We start from the raw sequence: 21,554 nt of genomic DNA, 5'->3' as shown, positions 1-21,554 counted from the left end.
GGTAGGCTAGTTGAGAACAAGTTCTCATTTACAACTGCGACCTGGCCAAGATAAAGCATAGCAGTGTGAACAGACAACACAGAGTTACACATGGAGTAAACAATTAACAAGTCAATAACACAGTAGAAAAAAAAGGCGGGAGTCTATATACAATGTGTGCAAAAGGCATGAGGAGGTAGGCGAATAATTACAATATTGCAGATTAACACTGGATTGATAAATGATCATGTACAGGTAGAGATATTGGTGTGCAAAAGAGCAGAAAAGTAAATAAATAAAAACTGTGGGGATGAGGTAGGTGAAAATGGGTGGGCTATTTACCAATAGATTATGTACAGCTGCAGCGATCGGTTAGTTGCTCAGATAGCTGATGTTTGAAGTTGGTGAGGGAGATAAAGGTCTCCAACTTCAGCGAGTTTTGCAATTCGTTCCAGTCACAGGCAGCAGAGTACTGGAACAAAAGGCGGCCGAATGAGGTGTTGGCTTTAGGGATGATCAGTGAGATACACCTGCTGGAGCGCGTGCTACGGGTGGGTGTTGCCATCGTGACCAGTGAACTGAGATAAGGCGGAGCTTTACCTAGCATGGCCTTGTAGACGACCTGGAGCCAGTGGGTCTTGCGACGAATATGTAGCGAGGGCCAGCCGACTAGAGCATACAAGTCGCAGTGGTGGGTAGTATAAGGTGCTTTAGTGACAAAACGGATGGCACTGTGATAAACTGCATCCAGTTTGCTGAGAAGAGTGTTGGAAGCAATTTTGTAGATGACATCGCCGAAGTCGAGGATCGGTAGGATAGTCAGTTTTACTAGGGTAAGCTTGGCAGCGTGAGTGAAGGAGGCATTGTTACGGAATAGAAAGCCGACTCTTGATTTGATTTTCGATTGGAGATGTTTGATATGGGTCTGGAAGGAGAGTTTGCAGTCTAGCCAGACACCTAGGTACTTATAGGTGTCCACATATTCAAGGTCGGAACCATCCAGTGTGGTGATGCTAGTCGGGCATGCGGGTGCAGGCAGCGATCGGTTGAAAAGCATGCATTTGGTTTTACTAGCGTTTAAGAGCAGTTGGAGGCCACGGAAGGAGTGTTGTATGGCATTGAAGCTCGTTTGGAGGTTAGATAGCACAGTGTCCAATGACGGGCCGAAAGTATATAGAATGGTGTCGTCTGCGTAGAGGTGGATCAGGGAATCGCCCGCAGCAAGAGGAACATCATTGATATATACAGAGAAAAGAGTCGGCCCGAGAATTGAACCCTGTGGCACCCCCATAGAGACTGCCAGAGGACCGGACAGCATGCCCTCCGATTTGACACACTGAACTCTGTCTGCAAAGTAATTGGTGAACCAGGCAAGACAGTCATCCGAAAAACCGAGGCTACTGAGTCTGCCGATAAGAATATGGTGATCGACAGAGTCGAAAGCCTTGGCAAGGTCGATGAAGACGGCTGCACAGTACTGTCTTTTATCGATGGCGGTTATGATGTCGTTTAGTACCTTGAGTGTGGCTGAGGTGCACCCGTGACCGGCTCGGAAACCAGATTGCATAGCGGAGAAGGTACGGTGGGATTCGAGATGGTCAGTGACCTGTTTGTTGACTTGTTTGTTAATTAATCATTAATCAAATGGCAGATTAATTAGGGCTGATTTCCAAGTTTTCATAATCGGAAATCTGTATTTTTGGACATCGATTTGGCCGATTTTTAATTTTTAATATACCTTTATTTAAATATTTGTTTAACTAGGCAAGTCAGTTAATAACCTCTTGAAACTCTGGGGGCGCTATTTCATTTTTGGATGAAAAACGTTCCCGTTTTAAACAAGATATTTTGTCACAAAAAGATGCTCGACTATGCATATAATTGATAGCTTTGGAAAGAAAACACTCTGAATTTTCCAGAACTGCAAAGATATTGTCTGTGGGTGCCCTAGAACGGGAGCTACAGGCAAAACCAAGATGAAACGGCAACCAGGAAATCAGCAGGATTTTTGAGGCTCCGTTTTCCATTGTCTCCTTATATGGCTGTGAATGCGAGAGGAATGAGCCTGCCGTATCTATCGTTTCCCCAAGGTGTCTGCAGCATTGTGACGTATTTGTAGGCATATTGGAAGATTGACCATAAGAGACTACATTTTCCAGGTGTCCACCCGGTGTCCTCCGTCGAAATTGGTGTGTCATTTTCAGCTGCTGGTATTTTTCCATGGGATTCTGAGGGGAAAGCAGGCTTCCACGAACGGCATATCAATGAAGAGATATGTGAAAAAACACCTTGAGGATTGATTCTAAACAACGTTTGCCATGTTTCGGTCGATATTATGGAGTTAATTCGGAAAAAGTTTGACGTTTTGGTGACTGAATTTTCGGTTCGTTTTGGTAGCCAAATGTGATGTACAAAACGGAGCGATTTCTCCTACACAAAGATTCTTTTGCTATGTAACTGAGTGTCTCCTCATTGAAAACATCCGAAGCTCTTCAAAGGTAAATGATTTTATTTATTTGGTTATCTGGATTTTGTGAAAATGTTGCATGCTAAATGCTACGCAAAATGCTAAGCTAGCTTGCAATACTCTTACACAAATGATTGATTTGCTATGGTTCAAAAGCATATTTTGAAAATCTGAGATGACAGTGTTGTTAAGAAAAGGCTAAGCTTGAGAGCAGGCGCATTATTTTCATTTTATTTGCGATTTTCAGAAATCGTTAACGTTGCGTTATGCTAATGAGCCTGAGGCTTTATTCACGATCCCGGATCCGGGATGGGGAGTATCAAGAGGTTTTAAGAACACATTCTTATTTTCAATGACGGCCTAGGAACGGTGGGTTAACTGCCTCGTTCAGGGGCAGAAAAAACATTTTCACCTTGTCAGCTCAGGGGATTCAATCTTGCAACCTTTCAGTTAACTTGTCCAACGCTCTAACCACCTGCCTCTCATTGCACTTAACGAGGAGACTGCCTGTTACGCGAATGCAGTAAGCCAAGGTAAGTTGCTAACTAGGATTAAACTTATCTTATAAAAAACAATCAATCAATCATAATCACTAGTTAAATACACATGGTTAATATTACAAGTTTATCTAGCGTGTCCTGCGTTGCATTTAATCGATGTGGTGCGTATCGTTGCTCCGATGTGTACCTAACCATGAACATCAATGCCTTTCTTAAAATCAATACACCGAAGTATATATATTTTAAACCTGCATATTTAGCTAAAAGAAATCCAGGTTAGCAGGCAATATTAACCAGGTGAAATTGTGTCGCTTCTCTTGTGTTCATTGCACGGCGGGTCAGTGTATATGCAACAGTTCGGGCCGCCTAATTTGCCAGAATTTTACATAATTATGACATACCATTGAAGGTTGTGCAATGTAACAGGAATATTTAGACTAATGGATCCCACCCATTGGATAAAATACGGAACGGTTCCATATTTCACTGAAAGAATAAACATCTTGTTTTCGAGATGATAGGTCATTAATATGGTCAAATCCGGAAACTAAGGCTTGTATTTCTGTGTGTTATTATGTTATAACTAAGTCTATGATTTCACAGAGCAGTCTGACTGAGCGGTGGTAGGCAGCAGCAGGCTCAAAAGCATTCATTCAAACAGCACTTTCGTGCGTTTTGCCAGCAGCTCTTCATTGTGCGTCAAGCATTGCGCTGTTTAAGACTTCAAGCCTATCAACTCCCGAGATTAGGCTGGTGTAACCGATGTGAAATGGCTAGCTTAGTTAGCGGGGTGCGCGCTAATAGCATTTCAAATGTCACTCGCTCTGAGACTTGGAGTGGTTGTTCCCCTCGCTCCTACCTGGTTCGAGCCCAGGTAGGAGCGAGGAGAGGGATGGAAGCTATACTGTTACACTGGAAGTACTAAAGTGCCTATAAGAACATCCAATAGTCAAAGGTTAATGAAATACAAATGGTAGAGAGAGAAATAGTCCTATAATTCCTATAATAACTACAACCTAAAACTTCTTACCTGGGAATATTGAAGACTTGTGTTAAAAGGAACCACCAGGTTTCATATGTTCTCATGTTCTGAGCAAGGAACTGAAACGTTAGCTTTCTTACATGGCACATATTGCACTTTTACTTTCTTCTCCAACACTTTGTTTTTGCATTATTTAAAGAAAATGTAACAAGTTTCATTATTTATTTGAGGCTAAATTGATTTTATTGATGTATTATATTAAGTTAAAATAAGTGTTCATTCAGTATTGTTGTAATTGTCATTATTACAAAAAAAAAAAAAAACATCCGATTAATCGGTATCGGCTTTTTTTAGTCCTCCAATAATGGGTATCGCGTTGAAAAATCATAATCGGTCGACCTCTATTACCAACCACAGACATTGCAGCCCAAATAAATGCTTCAAATCAAATTTTATGTCACAGTTACAAATAATGTGAAAATAAAAACACACAATAGCACGATTGGTTAGGAGTCCGTAAAATGGCAGCCATCTCTTCCGGCACCATTTTAACACAGAGTTCAAGTAACAGACATTTCAACATCAACTGTTCAGAGAAGACTGTGTGAATCAGGCCTTCATAGTCGAAATGCTGCTAAGAAAGCACTACTAAAGGACACCAATAAGAAGACGAGACTTGCTTGGGCCAAGAAACATGAGCAATGGACAGTAGACCGGTGGAAATCTGTCCTTTGGTCTAGAGTACAAATGGGATATTTTTGGTTCCAACCGACGTGTCTTTGTGAGCCATGGTGTGGGTGAACGGATGATCTCCACATGTGTATTTGCCACCACGAAGCATGAAGGAGGTGGTGTAATGGTGTGGGGGTGCTTCGCTGGTGACACTGCTTGTAATTTATTTAGAATTCAAGGTACACTTAACCAGCATGGCTACAACAGCATTCTGCAGCGATACGCCGTCCCATCTGGTTTGGGCTTAGTGGAACTATCATTAGTTTTTAAACAGGACAATGACCCAACACCTCCAGGCTGTGTAAGGGCTATTTTACCAAGAAGGAGAGTGATGATGCTGCATCAGATAACCTGGCCTCCATAATCACCCGACCTCAACCCAATTGAGATGGTTTGGGATGAGTTGGAGTGAAGGAAAAGCAGCTCACAAGTGCTCAGCATATGTGGGAAATATTTTCCAACAAAAACTGTTGGAAAAGCATTCCAGGTGAAGCTGGTTGAGAGAATACCAATAGTATGTATGCAAAGCTGTCATCAAGGCACAGGGTGGCTATTTGAAGAATCTAAAATAAAATAAATATTTTGATTTGTTTAACACTTTTTTTGGTTACTACATGATTCCATGTGTTATATCATAAGTTTGATGTCTTCACTATTATTCTACCATGTAGAAAATAGTAAAAAAAAATATAAAGAAAAACCCTCGAATGAGTAGGTGTTCTAAAACTTTGACCAGTTGTGTATATGATGTAATGTGAATACGATCATAGGCTAATAAATATACATTGAATTTTTAATTTCTATGTAGCCTACCTATTTCCAGACACATCAAACACATGCAGTTCTGTGGCCTGAGAGATCTCAGAGGGAATTCTTGTCAGCCTGTTCCCTCGAACACAGAAGACATTCAGGCTACTGCAGCCTCCAATCTGGATTAGGGAAGAAAGGCATACAAATAAGACAATTTAAAACTCTAAAAAGACACTGTTTTAATTTATCATCACACACCCACAAAATTCCATATACGAACAGAGAAGGTGTTCTTTGAGGCACACAAACATCTTGAGCATTAGGCTTTGGTAAGAACAGTTCATGTAAAAAATATAATAGAAATTAAGTATTTACCTTTATACCTTAACATTTTCTAAATCACAGAAAATTAATTTATCTTTATAAAAACGTATTAAAAAAATGCTAAAATCTATTTAGCATAATGGGCATAGATAGGTAAACCATTAAGAGCATTTGGGAGCTTTGCCACAGAATTGGGCATCTTGATGGAATTGGGCTATGGAGTTTGGCAAAGTAGGAGCTAAAATTAGCTGCAATTAGTAGTGTGTTGAAGTAGGGACCGGATGGGCCAGCTAAAGTGCTGTAGTCAGACTGTAATCTACTATCAGCCAGCGGCCAGACAGACCTGAACAGGGACCAAATACAGTAATGGAGTCTCATCATGTTAAAAGGATCTGGCTAAGCTGATGCTCTCACTGGAGTACTAAAGATTGATTTAAAGAGGTGCCTCGAAGAGAAGTCCAAATATCAGCAGGAGTTACAGTTAGTAGGCAACACACAGGTTCTACTCAAAGTCTAGCCATTACCTCAGAAGTAGAATTAACAAAGTACTACATGCATGGGCCCACGCTTAAACAATGTCAATACCGGGTAGGTTGTTTTGTCTATGAAATTCATTAGAATTGTGCATTGGAAAAATGAACAAATTGCAGACCTTTTTATTTGGGGGGGGGGGGGGGGTAATTACCAAATTAATATGCAACTGTTCAATTAAAATGGAAATAAGCCAAGGTCCAGCGGATATCTTACCTTGAATGTGTGGATTTAAAATCACAACAATATCAGGTTTTGAAACTTTTAGCCAATTATCAGTCATGACTATTAATTAAAAAGAACATAGCTACATCCCGACACCTGTGGTAAACAAGTAGTTGTCTAGTACTATTGTTACTGTTTGAAATGTTAATGGTTAGAGATAATAAAACAATGACATTATCTGTGCAAAGTTCTGTGGACTCACACTGAGACACAGGGGCATTGTATAACTACTAAAGGGCTCTTTCAGATTAAACTTTAACCAGAGGGAGCTTGCCTTCGCTTTAATAGACAAGAGGCTAGAATCAACAACAGTATCTCTCTCACACGCACGAAGCAGGCATTCTGGGACAATAAACCAGTGCTGAATACACCAGAGAACTGCAGTCAGTGTGTGTGCGCTTGTTTTGTCTGTGCTTGAATCCCCTGGAAACAAAAGATAGCATGCCAACAGCCGGAGAGCTGAAGCCGGAGAGTTGAAATCATGCTAAAGTACAGACAGACAGAGAGTCACACACACAATGAAGAGTCACACAGCCATGTCTAGGGTGAAGACAGTCACAGTGGGAGATGGATTTTGTGCCTGTGAGAGTGCTCCAGGTCAGGTCGATATGACAAATCGACCTTTGCCTGCATAGTACCACTGTGGCATACGCTTCCACTGAATGGGATTCAGCTCACAGAGACCAGATTTGCTGGTTAGCAGGTGTAAGGATTAGCCTTTTTACAATACCCATTAAAATCAGAGGGGGTCAGGTTTAGTCCAGCAAAGCTCTGCATGCAAATCATACAGTGATCACTGGGGTATGCACTAACCAGATTCCTCTGACTCATGACTGAGGCTTCTATGATTTTACATCCATTTGTCCGAGCATCAGGGTAAATCATGAAGGCAAAATGAGATGCAATCAAGGTTTATGTTAGCTTTTTCTGAGCATGTTCAGACCTAGCATGCACAAGCATTTTGCTTACAGTATTGGGGTAAAATGGTTAACATAGCATTACATAAAAATAAGCAACTTCACTCACACATTGATTCTAGAGCACCCACAGAATAAGTGGCTCACCGTAGCAAGGGAAGAAATTGCTTTGGATCCAGTCCGCACTCATTCAGATAATACAAGAACGGGGTTGTAAATCACAATGTCCAGTGGAACTACTTCACTGCTGTATCACAAAACGTGATCGATACGGTAAGATCACAACGGGAGATGGAATAAAACTTTGAGCCATAAAACAAAAAAAGGAAAAGTGCTTGTATCCCAGAAAGAAACTTAGAAGGAAGCAGCCTCATGTCCTGACAACATAAAAAATATAGCTAAGATAATAAAAGCTTGGCACAAATACACTTGACCAGTGGTTCCCAAACATTTTATAGTCCCGCACCCCTTCAAAGATTCAACCTCCAGCTGCGTACCCCCTCTAGCACCAGGGTCAGTGCACTCTCAAATGTTGTTTTTTGCCATCATTGTAAGCCTGCCCCACACACACCCACACTATACGATATATTTATTAAACATAAGAATGTGTGAGTTTGTCACAACCTGGCTCGTGGGAAGTGACAAAGAGCTCTTATTGGACCAGGGCACAAATAATAATCAATAATTTTGCTCTTTATTTAACAATCTTACATATAAAACATTAATTGTTCATCGAAAAATGTGAATAACTCATCCTAGGTTAATGAGAAGGGTGTGCTTGAAAGGATGCTCATAACTCTGCAATGTTGGGTTGTATTGGAGAGAGTCTCAGTCTTAAATCATTTTCCACACAGTCTGTGCCTGTATTTAGTGTTCATGCTAGTGAGGGTCAAGAATCCAGTCTCACATAGGTGCGTGGTTGCAAAGGGCATCAGTGTCTGAATAGCGCGATTTGCCAAGGGAAGATACTCTGAGCACAGCCCAATCCAGAAATCGGGCAGTGGCTTCTGATTAAATTCAAATTTTCACAGAACCGCTCGGCTCTCTTGTTCAGATATCGGTAAGTGGACTGGAGGCAGGGCATGAAAGGGATAACGAATCCAGTTGTCTGTGTCACCCGTTTCTGGAAAGTACCTGCGTAATTGCGCAACCAACTCACTCAGGTGCTTCGCTAAATCAAGTTTGACATTGTCCGTAAGCTTGAGTTCATTTGCACAACAAATCATACAGTGATGGAAAGACCTGTGTGTTGTCCTTGTTAATGCAGACAGAGAAGAGCTCCAACTTCTTAATCATAGCCTCAATTTTGTCCAGCACATTGAATATAATTGTGGAGAGTCCCTGTAATCCTAGAATCTGGTCATTCAGGTGAGAAAAAACATCACCCAGATAGACCAGTCATGTGAGAATCTCATCATCATGCAAGCGGTCAGACAAGTGAAAATTGTGGTGAGTAAAGAACTTTAAACTCATCTCTCAATAAAATAAATGTGTCAATACTTTCCCCCTTGATAACCAACGCACTTCTGTATGTTGTGAAAGCGTTACATGGTCGCTGCCCATATCATTACATAGTGCAGAAAATACACGAGAGTTCAGGGGCCTTGCTTTAACCTGTTGAAACTCTAGGGGCGCAATTTCATTTTTGGATGAAAAACGTTCCCGTTTTAAACCAGATATTTTGTCACAAAAAGATGCTTGACTATGCATATAATTGATAGCTTTCGAAAGAAAACTCTCTGACGTGTCCAGAACTGCAAAGATATTTTCTGTGCGTGCCCTAGAACGTGAGCTTCAGGCAAAACCAAGATGAGACGGCATCCAGGAAATGAGCAGGATTTTTGAGGCTCTGTTTTTCATTGTCTCCTTATATGGCTGTGAATGCGAGAGAAGTAAGTCTGCCCTTTCTGTCGTTTCCCCAAGGTGTCTGCAGCATTGTGACGTATTTTATTTATTTGGGTATCTGGTTTTTGTGAAAATGTTGCGTGCTAAATGCTACTCAAAATGCTAAGCTAGCTTAGCATACTCTTACACAAATTAGTCAATTGCTATGGTTCAAAAGCATATTTTGAAAATCTGAGATGACAGTGTTGTTAAGAAAAGGCTAAGCTTGAGAGCAGGCGCATTATTTTCATTTTATTTGCGATTTTCAGAAATCGTTAACGTTGCGTTATGCTAATGAGCCTGAGGCTTTAGTCACGATCCCGGATCCGGGATGGGGAGGTTCAAGAGGTTAACAAAGTTAACAAAGTTATCCACTGTAGTGTTCAAAATGTCTTTTAAGCTGTCAGGCATTCCCTTGGCAGCAAGAGCCTCTCAGTGGATGCTGCAGTGTACTCAAGTGGCGTCGAGAGCAACTGCTTGCACGCGTGTTACCACTCCACTGTGTCTCCCTGGCATGGCTTTTGCGCCATCAGTACAGATACCAACACATCCTGACCACCAAAGTCCATTTGATGTCACAAAGCTATCCAATACTTTAAAAATATCCTCTCCTGTTGTCCTGGTTTCCAGAAGAGGATGTCTTCCTTAATTGACCCCCATAAACATAACAAACATATACCAGGAGCTGTGCCAGGCCCACCACATCTGTTGACTCATCCAGCTGTAACGCACAGAATTCACTGGCCTTGTATGCGAAGCAGTAATTGTTTCAAAACATCTCCTGTCATGTCACTGATGTGTCGTGAAACAGTGTTGTTTGATGAAAATATTGTCTGTATAGTTTTTTTGCCTTTCCCCCCAGCATTGTCTCAGCCATATCCGGGGCAGCAGGAAGAATGAAGTCCTCCACATCAGTATGGGGCTTGCCTGTCCTAGCCACTCAGCAGCTCACCATGTAAGGCACTTCTAGCCCCTTCTTATTAATGGTATCTAAGTGAACCCCAAATCAATGTAGTTCTCATCCTATTTGCACATATTTGATGGTCCAACGTCCTTGTCTGTTGTTTGGTGCTTTCCCTTGTAAGTGGGTAGTAGCTCTTCGGCTGCATCAGATTCACAACTGTCAGTGTCCATGCCAGCTGGGCTAACAACAAATATAGAATTACTGATGCTAGCATTGGATGTGCTTGTGGAAACAGAACAACGTGTGTCGTCAACAGGTGCAGGTGTAGTACTACTGGTATGGACAAGGCCTTACTTGTTTTTAACCATTTATCAGTTTTCAAGCCAACGGAATGAGCAGCAGCTACGTTTGGCTACATACGGACTATTAGTGGAATTCCCGCGAGAGAGTAACGGTTGATGTGATTGGATGTTAATTATTTGACTAGGCTACCTGTATTTGACATTGTTGTTATTTTGCTGAACACTAGATGGTTTAATTTTAGGCAGTGAAACGAGGCTACTCAGGCGAGAGAGAAAAACTCACCCAAATGTACAGCCCCGTGGGAAAATATATATATGGACTGTTTGAAAATGTTTTAAAATATTAAAAAAGTTATTTTCTATGTGAACCACATTTGTATTGGCGTACCTCCGATGGCATTGCGCATACCCGTACCCCAGGTTGGGAATACCTGCACTAGACTATGGACTGTTGTTTTTTCTGTGAAGCATGAAGGACCTACCATTCATCAACAAGTTTCACATTTGCTTCAAATGATTACATGTTGAAAGACTATAGCATACCTCTTTTGGCAATGACGCTAGTCGATTCCTATCACAGTTGAAGTTGGAAAGTCTCTTTAGTTTACCAATACTTCTTGGCAAACTCTAAAGAGAGAAACAACAATTAAGAAATAATACATTAAACATCTACAGTTCACACATACAGTAATAGGTGTAGCAGTGACAGTAGACCGGCTAGTGGCCTGAGCATGGGGATTACCTGCACAGTCCCACTGTGAGGATGACATAAACATATCTGATTGGCTAGTGGTAAAGAGGATAAGTTCCTGGCGCACACTTAGATGTTTTTAGCCTCTTAGGAAGTGAAGACTAAGGGCATAATGGAGGTCAAAGGTTACACAATAATAAGAGAATACATCCCTTCAGAAGTAAAAATACAATTTGTTATGCGACACTAAGTCACAAGGTCTTTCAAAGGACCAAAGAGGGCAGCCATTAGAGTTGAGTTTTATCAAATTAAAGTGTTTGTCGTGGGCTGAAAAAGTCATGTGTCTTGTGATCTCAATTACATAAAAGAAAAGTAATTGGGTCTTACTTATTATTATGAGGGCAGGTTTGATATGTATATATGAGCAAGTATAGCGCAACCACAAACTCACCTGTAGCCGATTCTCAGTGAGCACCAGTTCAGTGAGACTCTCACAGTTGCCAATGCTCTCTGGTAGCTGGGCAAGCCGGTTCTGGTCTGCTTTCAATATCGACAGTCGCCTTAGTTTTCCTGCAGAGCAAAAAAACAACGTTACATACTTTGATATAGACATATGAGAGTAGTGAGGATAGCATGGCAATCAATACAATTCCTAAAACAAGTTAGTTGATTTGCAACCAACACTAGAGCCTATGGCTAATGAAACGACAGATCAATAAAACATCAAATAATTTTATATGGATTTAATGACTGTCACATTTCATTTTCCATTCATCCAAAGTTATATTGTGCCTATGTTATTAAATAAGTTCAGTTACCAAATGTGGACTCTCTTATTATGTGATTCACAATCTCTTTTGGTAAATGTACTAAACATGGTTTCATCTGTTCAGATTAACTTCCGGTTTATGCTCAGTTTACATTGATGTTGATCCCATCTTTGACCTAATCAGTTTCAGCATGGTCCAATGCATGACATGGTGAAACAAGTGGCCAATAACAAACATGTACACAAACACGCATGCATACAAATGCATGACTGCACACAAACATCACTCACACGTTTATTTTACTATCCTTGTGGGGACCAAAACAATTGATTCCCATTCAAAACTATATTTTCCCCAACCTTGACCTAACCCGAACTTCAAACCCAACCCCTTAACCCCAACCCCCTTTTTCCTTGTGGGGACCAGCAAAATGTCCCCACTTGTCCGAATTTCTGACTTCTGATCCCCACAAAGATAGTAAAATCACAAACACACACACTATTGTCGTGTACAGTGCAGCAGCGTGCTGACCTATGCCCTCTGGCAGAGCATTGATGAGGTTCTGGGACACCAGCAGGTCAGTAAGGGAGACCAGGCCACCCATCTCCTCTGGAAGGTGCTCCAGCTTGTTCTCTGATACATCTAGACACAGGAGGCTTTTCATGCTGCCCATCTCCTACGGGTTGAACACACTTCAATTGTAAATACATTTCACAGTCTGTGTTAGTGACTAACGATAATGGTGCATCTCGTGATTGCATTATATCAACAGAAGTCGCAATATTAATTTAGCCTAAAAAAATAGGTTAGCCTTTCACTTTTTGGGGAATCAAACCATATCATACAAGTTCAACTGTAATTTTATACTTTTTTTACCTTTATTTAACTAGGCAAGTCAGTTAACTTCTTATGGCTGCAGGGGCAGTATTGAGTAGCTTGGATGAAAGGTGCCCAGATGTGCCCAGAGTAAACGGCCTGCTCCTCAGTCCCAGATACTAATATATGCATATCATTAGTACATTTGGATAGAAAACACTCTGAAGTTTCTAAAACTGTGAGTATAACAGAACTCATATGGCAGGCAAAAACCTGAGAAAACAAACAGGAAGTGGGAAATCTGAGGTTTGTAGTTTTTGAACTCAGCCCTATTGACAGCAGCAGGGTAGCCTAGTGGTTAGAGCGTTGGACTCGTAACCTCAAGGTTGCAAGTTCAAATCCGAGCTGACATGGCACAAATCGTCGTTCTGCCCCTGAACAGGCAGTTAAACCCACTGTTCCTAGGCCGTCATTGAAAATAAGAATTTGTTCTTAACTGACTTGCCTTTTTTTTTTTTTAGTTAAATAAAGTTAAATAAAGGTAAAAAAAATAAAAAAAATAAGTGGGATATGGTTCAAGTTGCACTTCCTAGGACTTCCACTAGATGTCAACCATCTTTAGAAACTTGAATGAGGCTTCTACCAGATGAGAGCTCTTTGAGTCAGTGGTCTGGCAGAGAGCCACGTCCTTGTCATGCACATTTCACATGAGAGCGAACTGCGTTCCATGGCTTTTCTACAGACAATGGAATTCTCTGGTTGGAACATTATTGAAGATTTATGATAAAAACATCCTAAAGATTGATTCTATACTTAGTTTGAAATGTTTCTACGACCTGTAATATAACTTTTTTAACTTTTCGTCCGACGTTCGGCTGGACCTGCACAAGCATTTGGATTTGTGTACAAAACGCCCTAACAAAAGTAGCTACTTGGACATAAATAACGGACATTATCGAACAAATTAAAAATGTATTATGGATCTAGGATTCCTGGGAGTGCATTCTGATGAAGATCATCAAAGGTAAGGGATTATTAAAAATGTTATTTCTGACTCCAACATGGCGGAGAATTGTATTTTTTTTCTGAGCGCCGTTCTCAGATTATTGCATGGTTTGCTTTTTCGAAATCTGACACAGCGGTTGCATTAAGGAGAGGTATATCTATAATTCCATGTCTAACACTTGTATTTTCATCAACTTTATGATGAGTATTTCTGTCAAATTGATGTGGCTATGCAAAATCACTGGATGTTTTTGGAACTACTGAACGTAACACGCCAATGTAAACTCAGATTTTTAAAAATAAATATGAACTTTATCAAACAAAACATACATATATTGTGTAACATGAAGTCCTATGAGTGTCATCTGATGAAGATCATCAAAGGTTAGTGATTCATTTGATCTCTATTTCTGCTTTTTGTGACTCCTATCTTTGGCTTGGTGGTGACCTAACATAATCGTTTGTGGTGCTTTCGCTGTAAAGCCTATTTGAAATCGGACACTGTGGCGGGATTAACAACAAGATTATCTTTAAAACGGTGTAAGATACATGTATGTTTGAGGAATTTTAATTGTGAGATTTCTGTTGTTTTGAATTTGGAGCCCTGCACTTTCACTGGCTGTTGTCATATCGATCCCGTTAATGGGATTGCAGCCCTAAGAACGGCCTACCCCAGCCACACCCGGATGACGCTGGGCCTATGGGACTCCCAATCACAGCCGGAAGTAATAAAGCCAGGATTTGAACCAGGGACTGTAGTGACGCCGCTTGCACTGAGATGCAGTGCCTTAGACCACTGCACCACTCGGGAGACCCATAATATCAAGGCACTTAAAAAAATGACAATTAGTCTAAATATCTCAGAAAAATCTTACTGCAGGTATTTCAGCCAACTGGTTTCCATCCAGCCACAAGTCCTTTAAGCTGACAAGACATCCTATTGTTTCTGGCTGTGTGGGAGGAAGGATTGGAGGCAAGAGACAGACACAGAGAGAGAGAAAGACACCGAGAAAAGGGAGCGAGAGAGAGACAGAGACCGAGAAAAAAGGGTGAGAGAGAGAAATAGAGACAATTATACACGACTGAGGCAAATGTAAACAAGACTGTGGAATAATTTCAACCCTGTGTAAACTGTCATTCCCTAGCCTTGTCTGTTTCAGTCACTCTCTCAGGGAGTGTGCCTCCGTCTCAGAGGTACCTTTTTATAAACATCAAACCTGACATTATGTTGTAACAGACTATAACTTAAAAACTCAACGTCCCTGTCACACTACCCCTTCAGGATGATAAGAGGGAGGAATTTCTATCAGTACACCCAATTATGTTTCACATAACAAGAAAAGTGTTGAGTCAGATTTGAGGGCTGCCCATTCTACACATGCATAGCTATGCAAATTGTTTTCTTCTGTGTGAATGCTATTCCAAGAAATCAACATTTTACCGAGATTCGTAAAGCCAGAAACTCACCAAATTGTAAAGTTCATTGTTCCCTAGGTCAAGTTCTTCAAGTCTGTGAAGTAGCGATAGTGACCTGTGGAATGCACAAGAGGGGTTCTAAAGTTTTTTTTGAAGATGACATATAGGCTTTGAAAAAAATTAAATAATCATCATACAGTGACGGATTTATATTGTATCTGCTTCTCATTTTCAGTCGGTTTCACTGCTGTTTAATTTGAACCATGTGTGTATTGGCCACATAGGGAGACTGTTGTTGTGCCAACATAATAGTCGCGCATTGGCTGAATATAGACCAACAACTCTTTAGAGGGTACAATGCATTCTATATCACCTCTAAAGTCTACACACACAACACATAAGGCTTCATCTGTGGTCTACCAAATTTGTTACATGCTTGTAATGTAGCCACACAGACTTCTTACACTTTGTGGAACATGTCTGGGGGGTTGGGAGCAGAGTGAAATAAGAATTTCTATCTCGCATGGACTAATAAAAGCAGGCCTATTTGTCTTCTGCCTCCAATTATTTTTTTGCCCTGAAACATACAGTATCTATCCAGGGTAAGTACTTACTCTGGTAAATATGTCAGCAGATTCTCTCTGAGTTCCAGTGATACCAAGTTGGAGAGGCTGTGGAGAGGCAAAAGAGGGAGGGCCATTTGGTGTTTGTCATTGTCCCCAAATGATCACAAACAACAGAAAATACAGTAATCCTTTTCATGAGGATTACTGATTGAAGCCATCTAGGACAGAGTTGATGAATTCCAAGAATTGAGGCTTTTAGGAGCACAAAATGGCTTGGAGGTAATGTCTTTGTTGCCAAAAGAAAGGAAAATAGTTGTAATTAGTAATCACAGCAGCGGAGCTATGAAGCTCTGCTGAGAATAAATTATTATGCACAATCTAGACATTTCTTGCCAAGGTATATTTTTTAAATTTTATTTAACCTTTATTGAACTAGGCAAATATTTGCTTCCAGTCTCAGAAGATATGGCTTGGACATCAGTGGTGAAATATAGGCCTAACTGCATTAGTTAAACGAGGAGCAGAGAAATCTAAAAATCTTGTGGACTGGAAAATTAAAGCCTAAAATCAATCATGGGTTATTGCGAATCAAATGGCAAAAAGTAAACATGTACACAGTACCAGTCAAAAGTTTGGACACACCTACTCATTCAAGGTTTTTTATTAATGTTTTTACTATTTTCTAAATTGTATAATAATAGTGAAGATATCAAAACTATGAAATAACGCTTATGGAATCATGTAGTAACCAAAAAAGTGTTGAACAAATCAAAACATATTTTATATATTTGAGATTCTTCAAAGTAGCCAGCATTTGCCTTAATGACAGCTTTGCACACTCTTGGTATTCTCTCAACCAGCATCACCTGGAAGGCTTTTCCAACAGTCTTGAAGGAGTTCCCACATATGCTGGACACTTGTTGGCTGCTTTTCCTTGACTCTGCAGTCCAACTCATCCCAAACCATCTCAATTGGGTTGAGGTCGGGTGATTGTGGAAGCCATGTCATCTGATGCAGCACTCCATCACTCTCCCTCTTGGTCAAATAACCCTTACACAGCCTGGAGGTGTTGGGTCATTGTCCTGTTGAAAAACAAATGATAGGCCCACTAAGCTCAAACCAGATGGGATGGCATATCACTGCAGAATGCTGTGGTAGCCATGCTGGTTAACTGTGCCTTGAATTCTAAATAAATCACTGACAGTGTCACAAGCAAAGCCCCCCACACCTCCTCCTCCTTGCTTCACGGTGGCAACCACAAACACGGAGATCATCCATTTCACCTACTCTCTGTCTCACAAAGACAGGTTGGAACCAAAAATCTCAAATTTGGCCTCATCAGACCAAAGGACAGATTTCCACCGGTCTAATGTCCATTGCTTGTGTTTCTTGGCCCAAGCAAGTCTCTTTTTCTTATTGATGTCCTTTAGTCGTGGTTTATTTGCAGCAATTAAACCATGAAGGCCTGATTCAAGCAGTGTTACTTGAACTCTGTGAAGCATTTATTTGGGCTGCAATATGAGGTGCAGTTAACTCGAATTAACTTATCCTCCACAGCAGGTGTAACTCTGGTTCTTCCTTTCATGTGGCAGTCCTCATGAGTGCTTGATAGTTTCTTCAAGTGCAGTCGCAAAAACCTTCAAAGATCTTGAAATTTTCTGGATTGACTGACCTTCATGTCTTAACCTTTTCCGTGTAGGGGGCAGTATTTTCGTTTTTTGTCTAAAAAAACGTACCCATTTGAAACGGCCTATTTATCAGCCCAAGAAAGTAGAATATGCATATTCTACTTAGACATACTTTCAGGGTTTTATTTTGAAAAATGAGCGTGAAAGATCACATTGAGTAAGTGGATAGGTGGGGGCTCTCAGGGTGAGTTTTGCGCTACAGAGTAAAGCGGCCATCGTTTCTCCCGCTGTTATTGAAAAACCTACACACCCAGTTGATATATTATTGAATATATATTTTAAAAACAACCTGAGGATTGATTATAAAAAACGTTTGACATGTTTCTGTGGACATTATGGATATAATTTGGAATATACGTCTGCGTTGTCGTGACCGCTCTTTCCTGTGGATTTCTGAACATAACGTGACAAAAGAACTGAGGTATTTTGGGTTTAAAAATAATCTTTATGGAAAAAAGGAACATTTGTTGTGTAACAGGGAGTCTCGTGAGTGAAAACATTCGAAGATCAAAGGTAAACGATTAATTTGATTGCTTTTCGTGACCTAGCTACTTAATGCTTAGTGTGCAAAGCTGTCATCAAGGCAAAGAGTGGCTTCTTTGAAGAATCTCAAATATATAAAATATATTTTGATTTGTCTGACATGTTTTTTGGTTATTACATGATTCAAAACGTGTTATTTCATAGTTTTGATGTCTTCACTATTATTCTATAATGTAGAAAATAGTAAAAATAGAAATAAACCCTTGAATGAGTAGGTGTCTCCACCTTTTGACTGGTACTGTAAGTAAATGTAATTTCATTTTTTTTTTTTTTTTTTGCTAAAATTTCAAGAAAGCTGTTTTTGCTTTGTAGTTATGGGGTATTGTCTGTAGATTGATGAGGGGAAAGAACAGTTGAATCAATTTTAGAATAAGGCTGTAACGTGGAAAAAGTCAAGGGGTAGCTCCACCCTCCCCTCTCTGAAGTTACAGGCAAGTATATGGGTCAAATGTCCGATTCCCTTTGAAATTTTGAAAGATGCAAAACTGTGATTTGTTCAAATGATCAGTGATGAAAAAACTGCACATCGGAACAAAGTTCCTCCTTCGTCGCATCCCACAGTCTGTTGACAGACACTACGATACCATTTATGTTACGTGCGTCTGTCCACGAGAGATTAACGAGAGATTAACAGAGGTGTAGAAAATATTTTTCCCCCTACAAATCCATTAAGCCTACACCATTTGGGTGACAGCATTTCAGCCCTCCACAGCTAGACGAGCGAGTGAGTGAATGGCTGAACAATCAATATCTGGCCTAATACTGTGCATTTATGCACGAGTAGGTCTGTCTTCTCACATCTTCACCAACTGTCACAGAGCTCTTACTAGGTCACCATGGTAACTCATAGATCAACACAGCTTTAATATAACTTAATCGAGCACAATAAGTAACATTACTCAGTCTATAATCTAGACCTACTTATCACAGAGAGAAACAGCTGAATCATTCTGCAAAACACCATATTTACATTAACCATGTAAGGTTATGCTACATACAGTAATCCCTAATTTACAGAAACATGTCAAGTCAAAACAGAGGCCTTTTTAGTTTTACACTAGTTCAATTTTTTCAAGTGTTCCTTCAAAATCTGTTGCTGCGTTGTGCATAACACAAAAGGGGCCTGTCAACGAGTATAGAACGATATACGGCCGGTGAGTGTTGGAGGCGTCGTATAATATTAGTGCCTCATCTGATGATGATAAATCCTAGTAGGAGCCTAAAGAGAGATTATGACTGAAGCTGCTGTCTGTAGACGGTAGTCAACATACAGTCTACTGCATGATAACTGCATGATATATTATTCAGTTATTTGAAGGGAGAGAGGGCTGGCATTCTTTTGGCATTTGGCATTCTTTTGCAAGTGAAACGTAAACAAACTTGGCAGGCTGGAGGAAATTACACAGGAAATTTCAGGGTCGCTGGGGATAGAGGGGGACAGGAAAGAAGCAGAACTTACTGATACAACTACCCTTGTAAGTTATTATGCCATAAATCAAATAACACCATGAAATTATACCCTGGATCATCATGAAAACTACCAAAAGATATTACACAGTAACATAGCAGTATTTATTAAAATAGATCGTCATGGAAACACACAGCTCCAAACCACGTCCATTGAAGGAGGGTGTGAGTGCCAGCAACTTCCAAAAATGTCAGTTACAGACAATTTGTAGTCACAGTATGTCATTACATTGTTCAGAACTTAAAAACAGGAAGCAGTTTCATAACCACCTGTGACTAAGAAATATGACCGACAGTAGCATACAATTTCTTGCTCATTCTTTTTATGTTAAGTCACAGACCATGTGAACATCAAAAGCGCATAAGTGAGAACTAAATTCCAACCCATTAAACACGTTTCTGTATGACAGGACAATAAAGCAAATTATTTATTTTTTTAATGCCAGAAAGAAGCACTTACTTTCCAATGTTTTCGGGAAGAGCCTGCAACGAAATGTCATTGATGGAAAGGCATGTTAAATTCTGAAGCTCTGGAAAACTCTCAGGCAATCTGTAAAAACAAGAGGAATTCAAATCAAAATCAGATCTTTGCAGCTAAAATAAATGGTGGCAGATTCCTGAAAAATTAATGGATCCAACTGTATATATAGGCAATACGAATACTATAAAATATACTATAAAGCTAATACAGGCTTACTACTTTCCTCTCTGACAGGAAAGTTTCATCTAACTTTTTCTTTCCATTTGATGACAGTGCATTTGTAAAGTATTCACACCCCTTCACTTGTTGTTACGTTACAGCCTTATTCTAAAATGGATTTAAAAAATAAATGAAATCCTCAATCTACACACAATACCCCATAACGACAAAGCGAAAACAGGTTTTTAGAAATTATAAATACCTCATTTACATACGTTTTCAGACACTTTGCTATGAAATTTGAAATTGAGCTCAGGTCCATCCAGTTTCAATTGACCTTCCTTGAGATGTTTCTCCTTCTACTTATGGTAAATTCAATTAGTTGGACATGATTTGGAAAGGCACACATCTGTCTATATAAAAGGTCCCACAGTTGAGAGAGCATGTCAGAGCAAAAACCATGCCATGAGGTCGAAGGAATTGTCCGTAGAGCTCCGAGACGGGATTATGTTGAAGCAAAGATCTGGGGAAGGGTCACCAAGAACACAGAAAGCTGGCCACCTGGCCAAACTGAGCAATCAGGGGAGAAGGGACTTGGTCAGGGAGGTGACCAAGAACCTGATGGTGACTCTGAAAGAGCTCCTCCATGGAGATTTTTATTTATTTTTATTTTACCTTTATTTAACCAGGCAAGTCAGTTAAGAACAAATTCTTATTTTCAATGACGGCCTAGAAACAGTGGGTTAACTGCCTGTTCAGGGGCAGAACGACAGATTTGTACATTGTCAGCTCGGGGGTTTGAACTTGCAGCCTTCCGGTTACTAGTCCAACGCTCTAACCACTAGGCTACCCTGCCGCCCCGAGATGGGAGAACCTTCCAGAAGAACAACCATCTCTGCAGCACTCCACCAATCAGGCCTTTATGGTAGAGTGGCCAGAAGGAAGCCACTCCTCAATAAAAGGCACATGACAGGTCGCTTGTAGTTTGCCAAAAGGCACCTAAAGGACGATGAGAAAAAAGATTCTCTGGTCTGACGAAACCAAGATTGAACTCTTTGGCCTGAATGCCAAGTGTCACATCTGGAGGAAACCTGGCAGCATCCCTACGGTGAAGCATGGTGGTGGCAGCATCATGCTGTGGGGATGTTTTTCAGCGGCAAGGATTGGGAGACTATTCAGGATCGAGGGAAAGATGAACAGAGCAAAGTACAGAGATCCTTGATGAAAGTGCTCTGGAGCACTCAGGACCTCAGACTGGGGCGAAGGTTCACCTTCCAACAGGACAACAACCCTAAGCACACAGCCAATGCAGGAGTGGCTTCGGGACAACTGTCCTTGAGTGGCCCAGTCAGATCCCGGACTTAAACCCGATTGAACATCTCTGGAGAAACCTGAAAATAGCTGTGCAGCAACCATCCCCATTAAACCTGACAGAGCTTGAAAGACTGGGATAAA

At 40.6% G+C, this 21,554-nt stretch overlaps 1 protein-coding gene across 1 annotated transcript in view; it reads right to left on the bottom strand.

The window, feature by feature from the left end:
- Positions 1-21,554, bottom strand: part of LOC135512145 (leucine-rich repeat-containing protein 1-like) — an 82,063-nt gene that overhangs the window by 14,886 nt on the left and 45,623 nt on the right. The window contains exons 4-11 of the mRNA XM_064933852.1: positions 19,920-20,009; positions 15,810-15,866; positions 15,247-15,310; positions 14,655-14,729; positions 12,490-12,634; positions 11,640-11,758; positions 11,041-11,124; positions 5,474-5,589 (exon numbers count right to left, since the gene is read on the bottom strand). Coding sequence (XP_064789924.1) covers positions 5,474-5,589; positions 11,041-11,124; positions 11,640-11,758; positions 12,490-12,634; positions 14,655-14,729; positions 15,247-15,310; positions 15,810-15,866; positions 19,920-20,009 — 750 coding nt within the window. The remainder of the gene's footprint in view (positions 1-5,473; positions 5,590-11,040; positions 11,125-11,639; positions 11,759-12,489; positions 12,635-14,654; positions 14,730-15,246; positions 15,311-15,809; positions 15,867-19,919; positions 20,010-21,554) is intronic.

The sequence above is a fragment of the Oncorhynchus masou genome, chromosome 24 (assembly GCF_036934945.1).
Source record: "Oncorhynchus masou masou isolate Uvic2021 chromosome 24, UVic_Omas_1.1, whole genome shotgun sequence".
Lineage (NCBI taxonomy): Eukaryota > Metazoa > Chordata > Actinopteri > Salmoniformes > Salmonidae > Oncorhynchus > Oncorhynchus masou.
The sequence above is the reverse complement of the archived record's forward strand: the minus strand, read 5'-3'. Positions and strand labels throughout refer to the sequence as shown.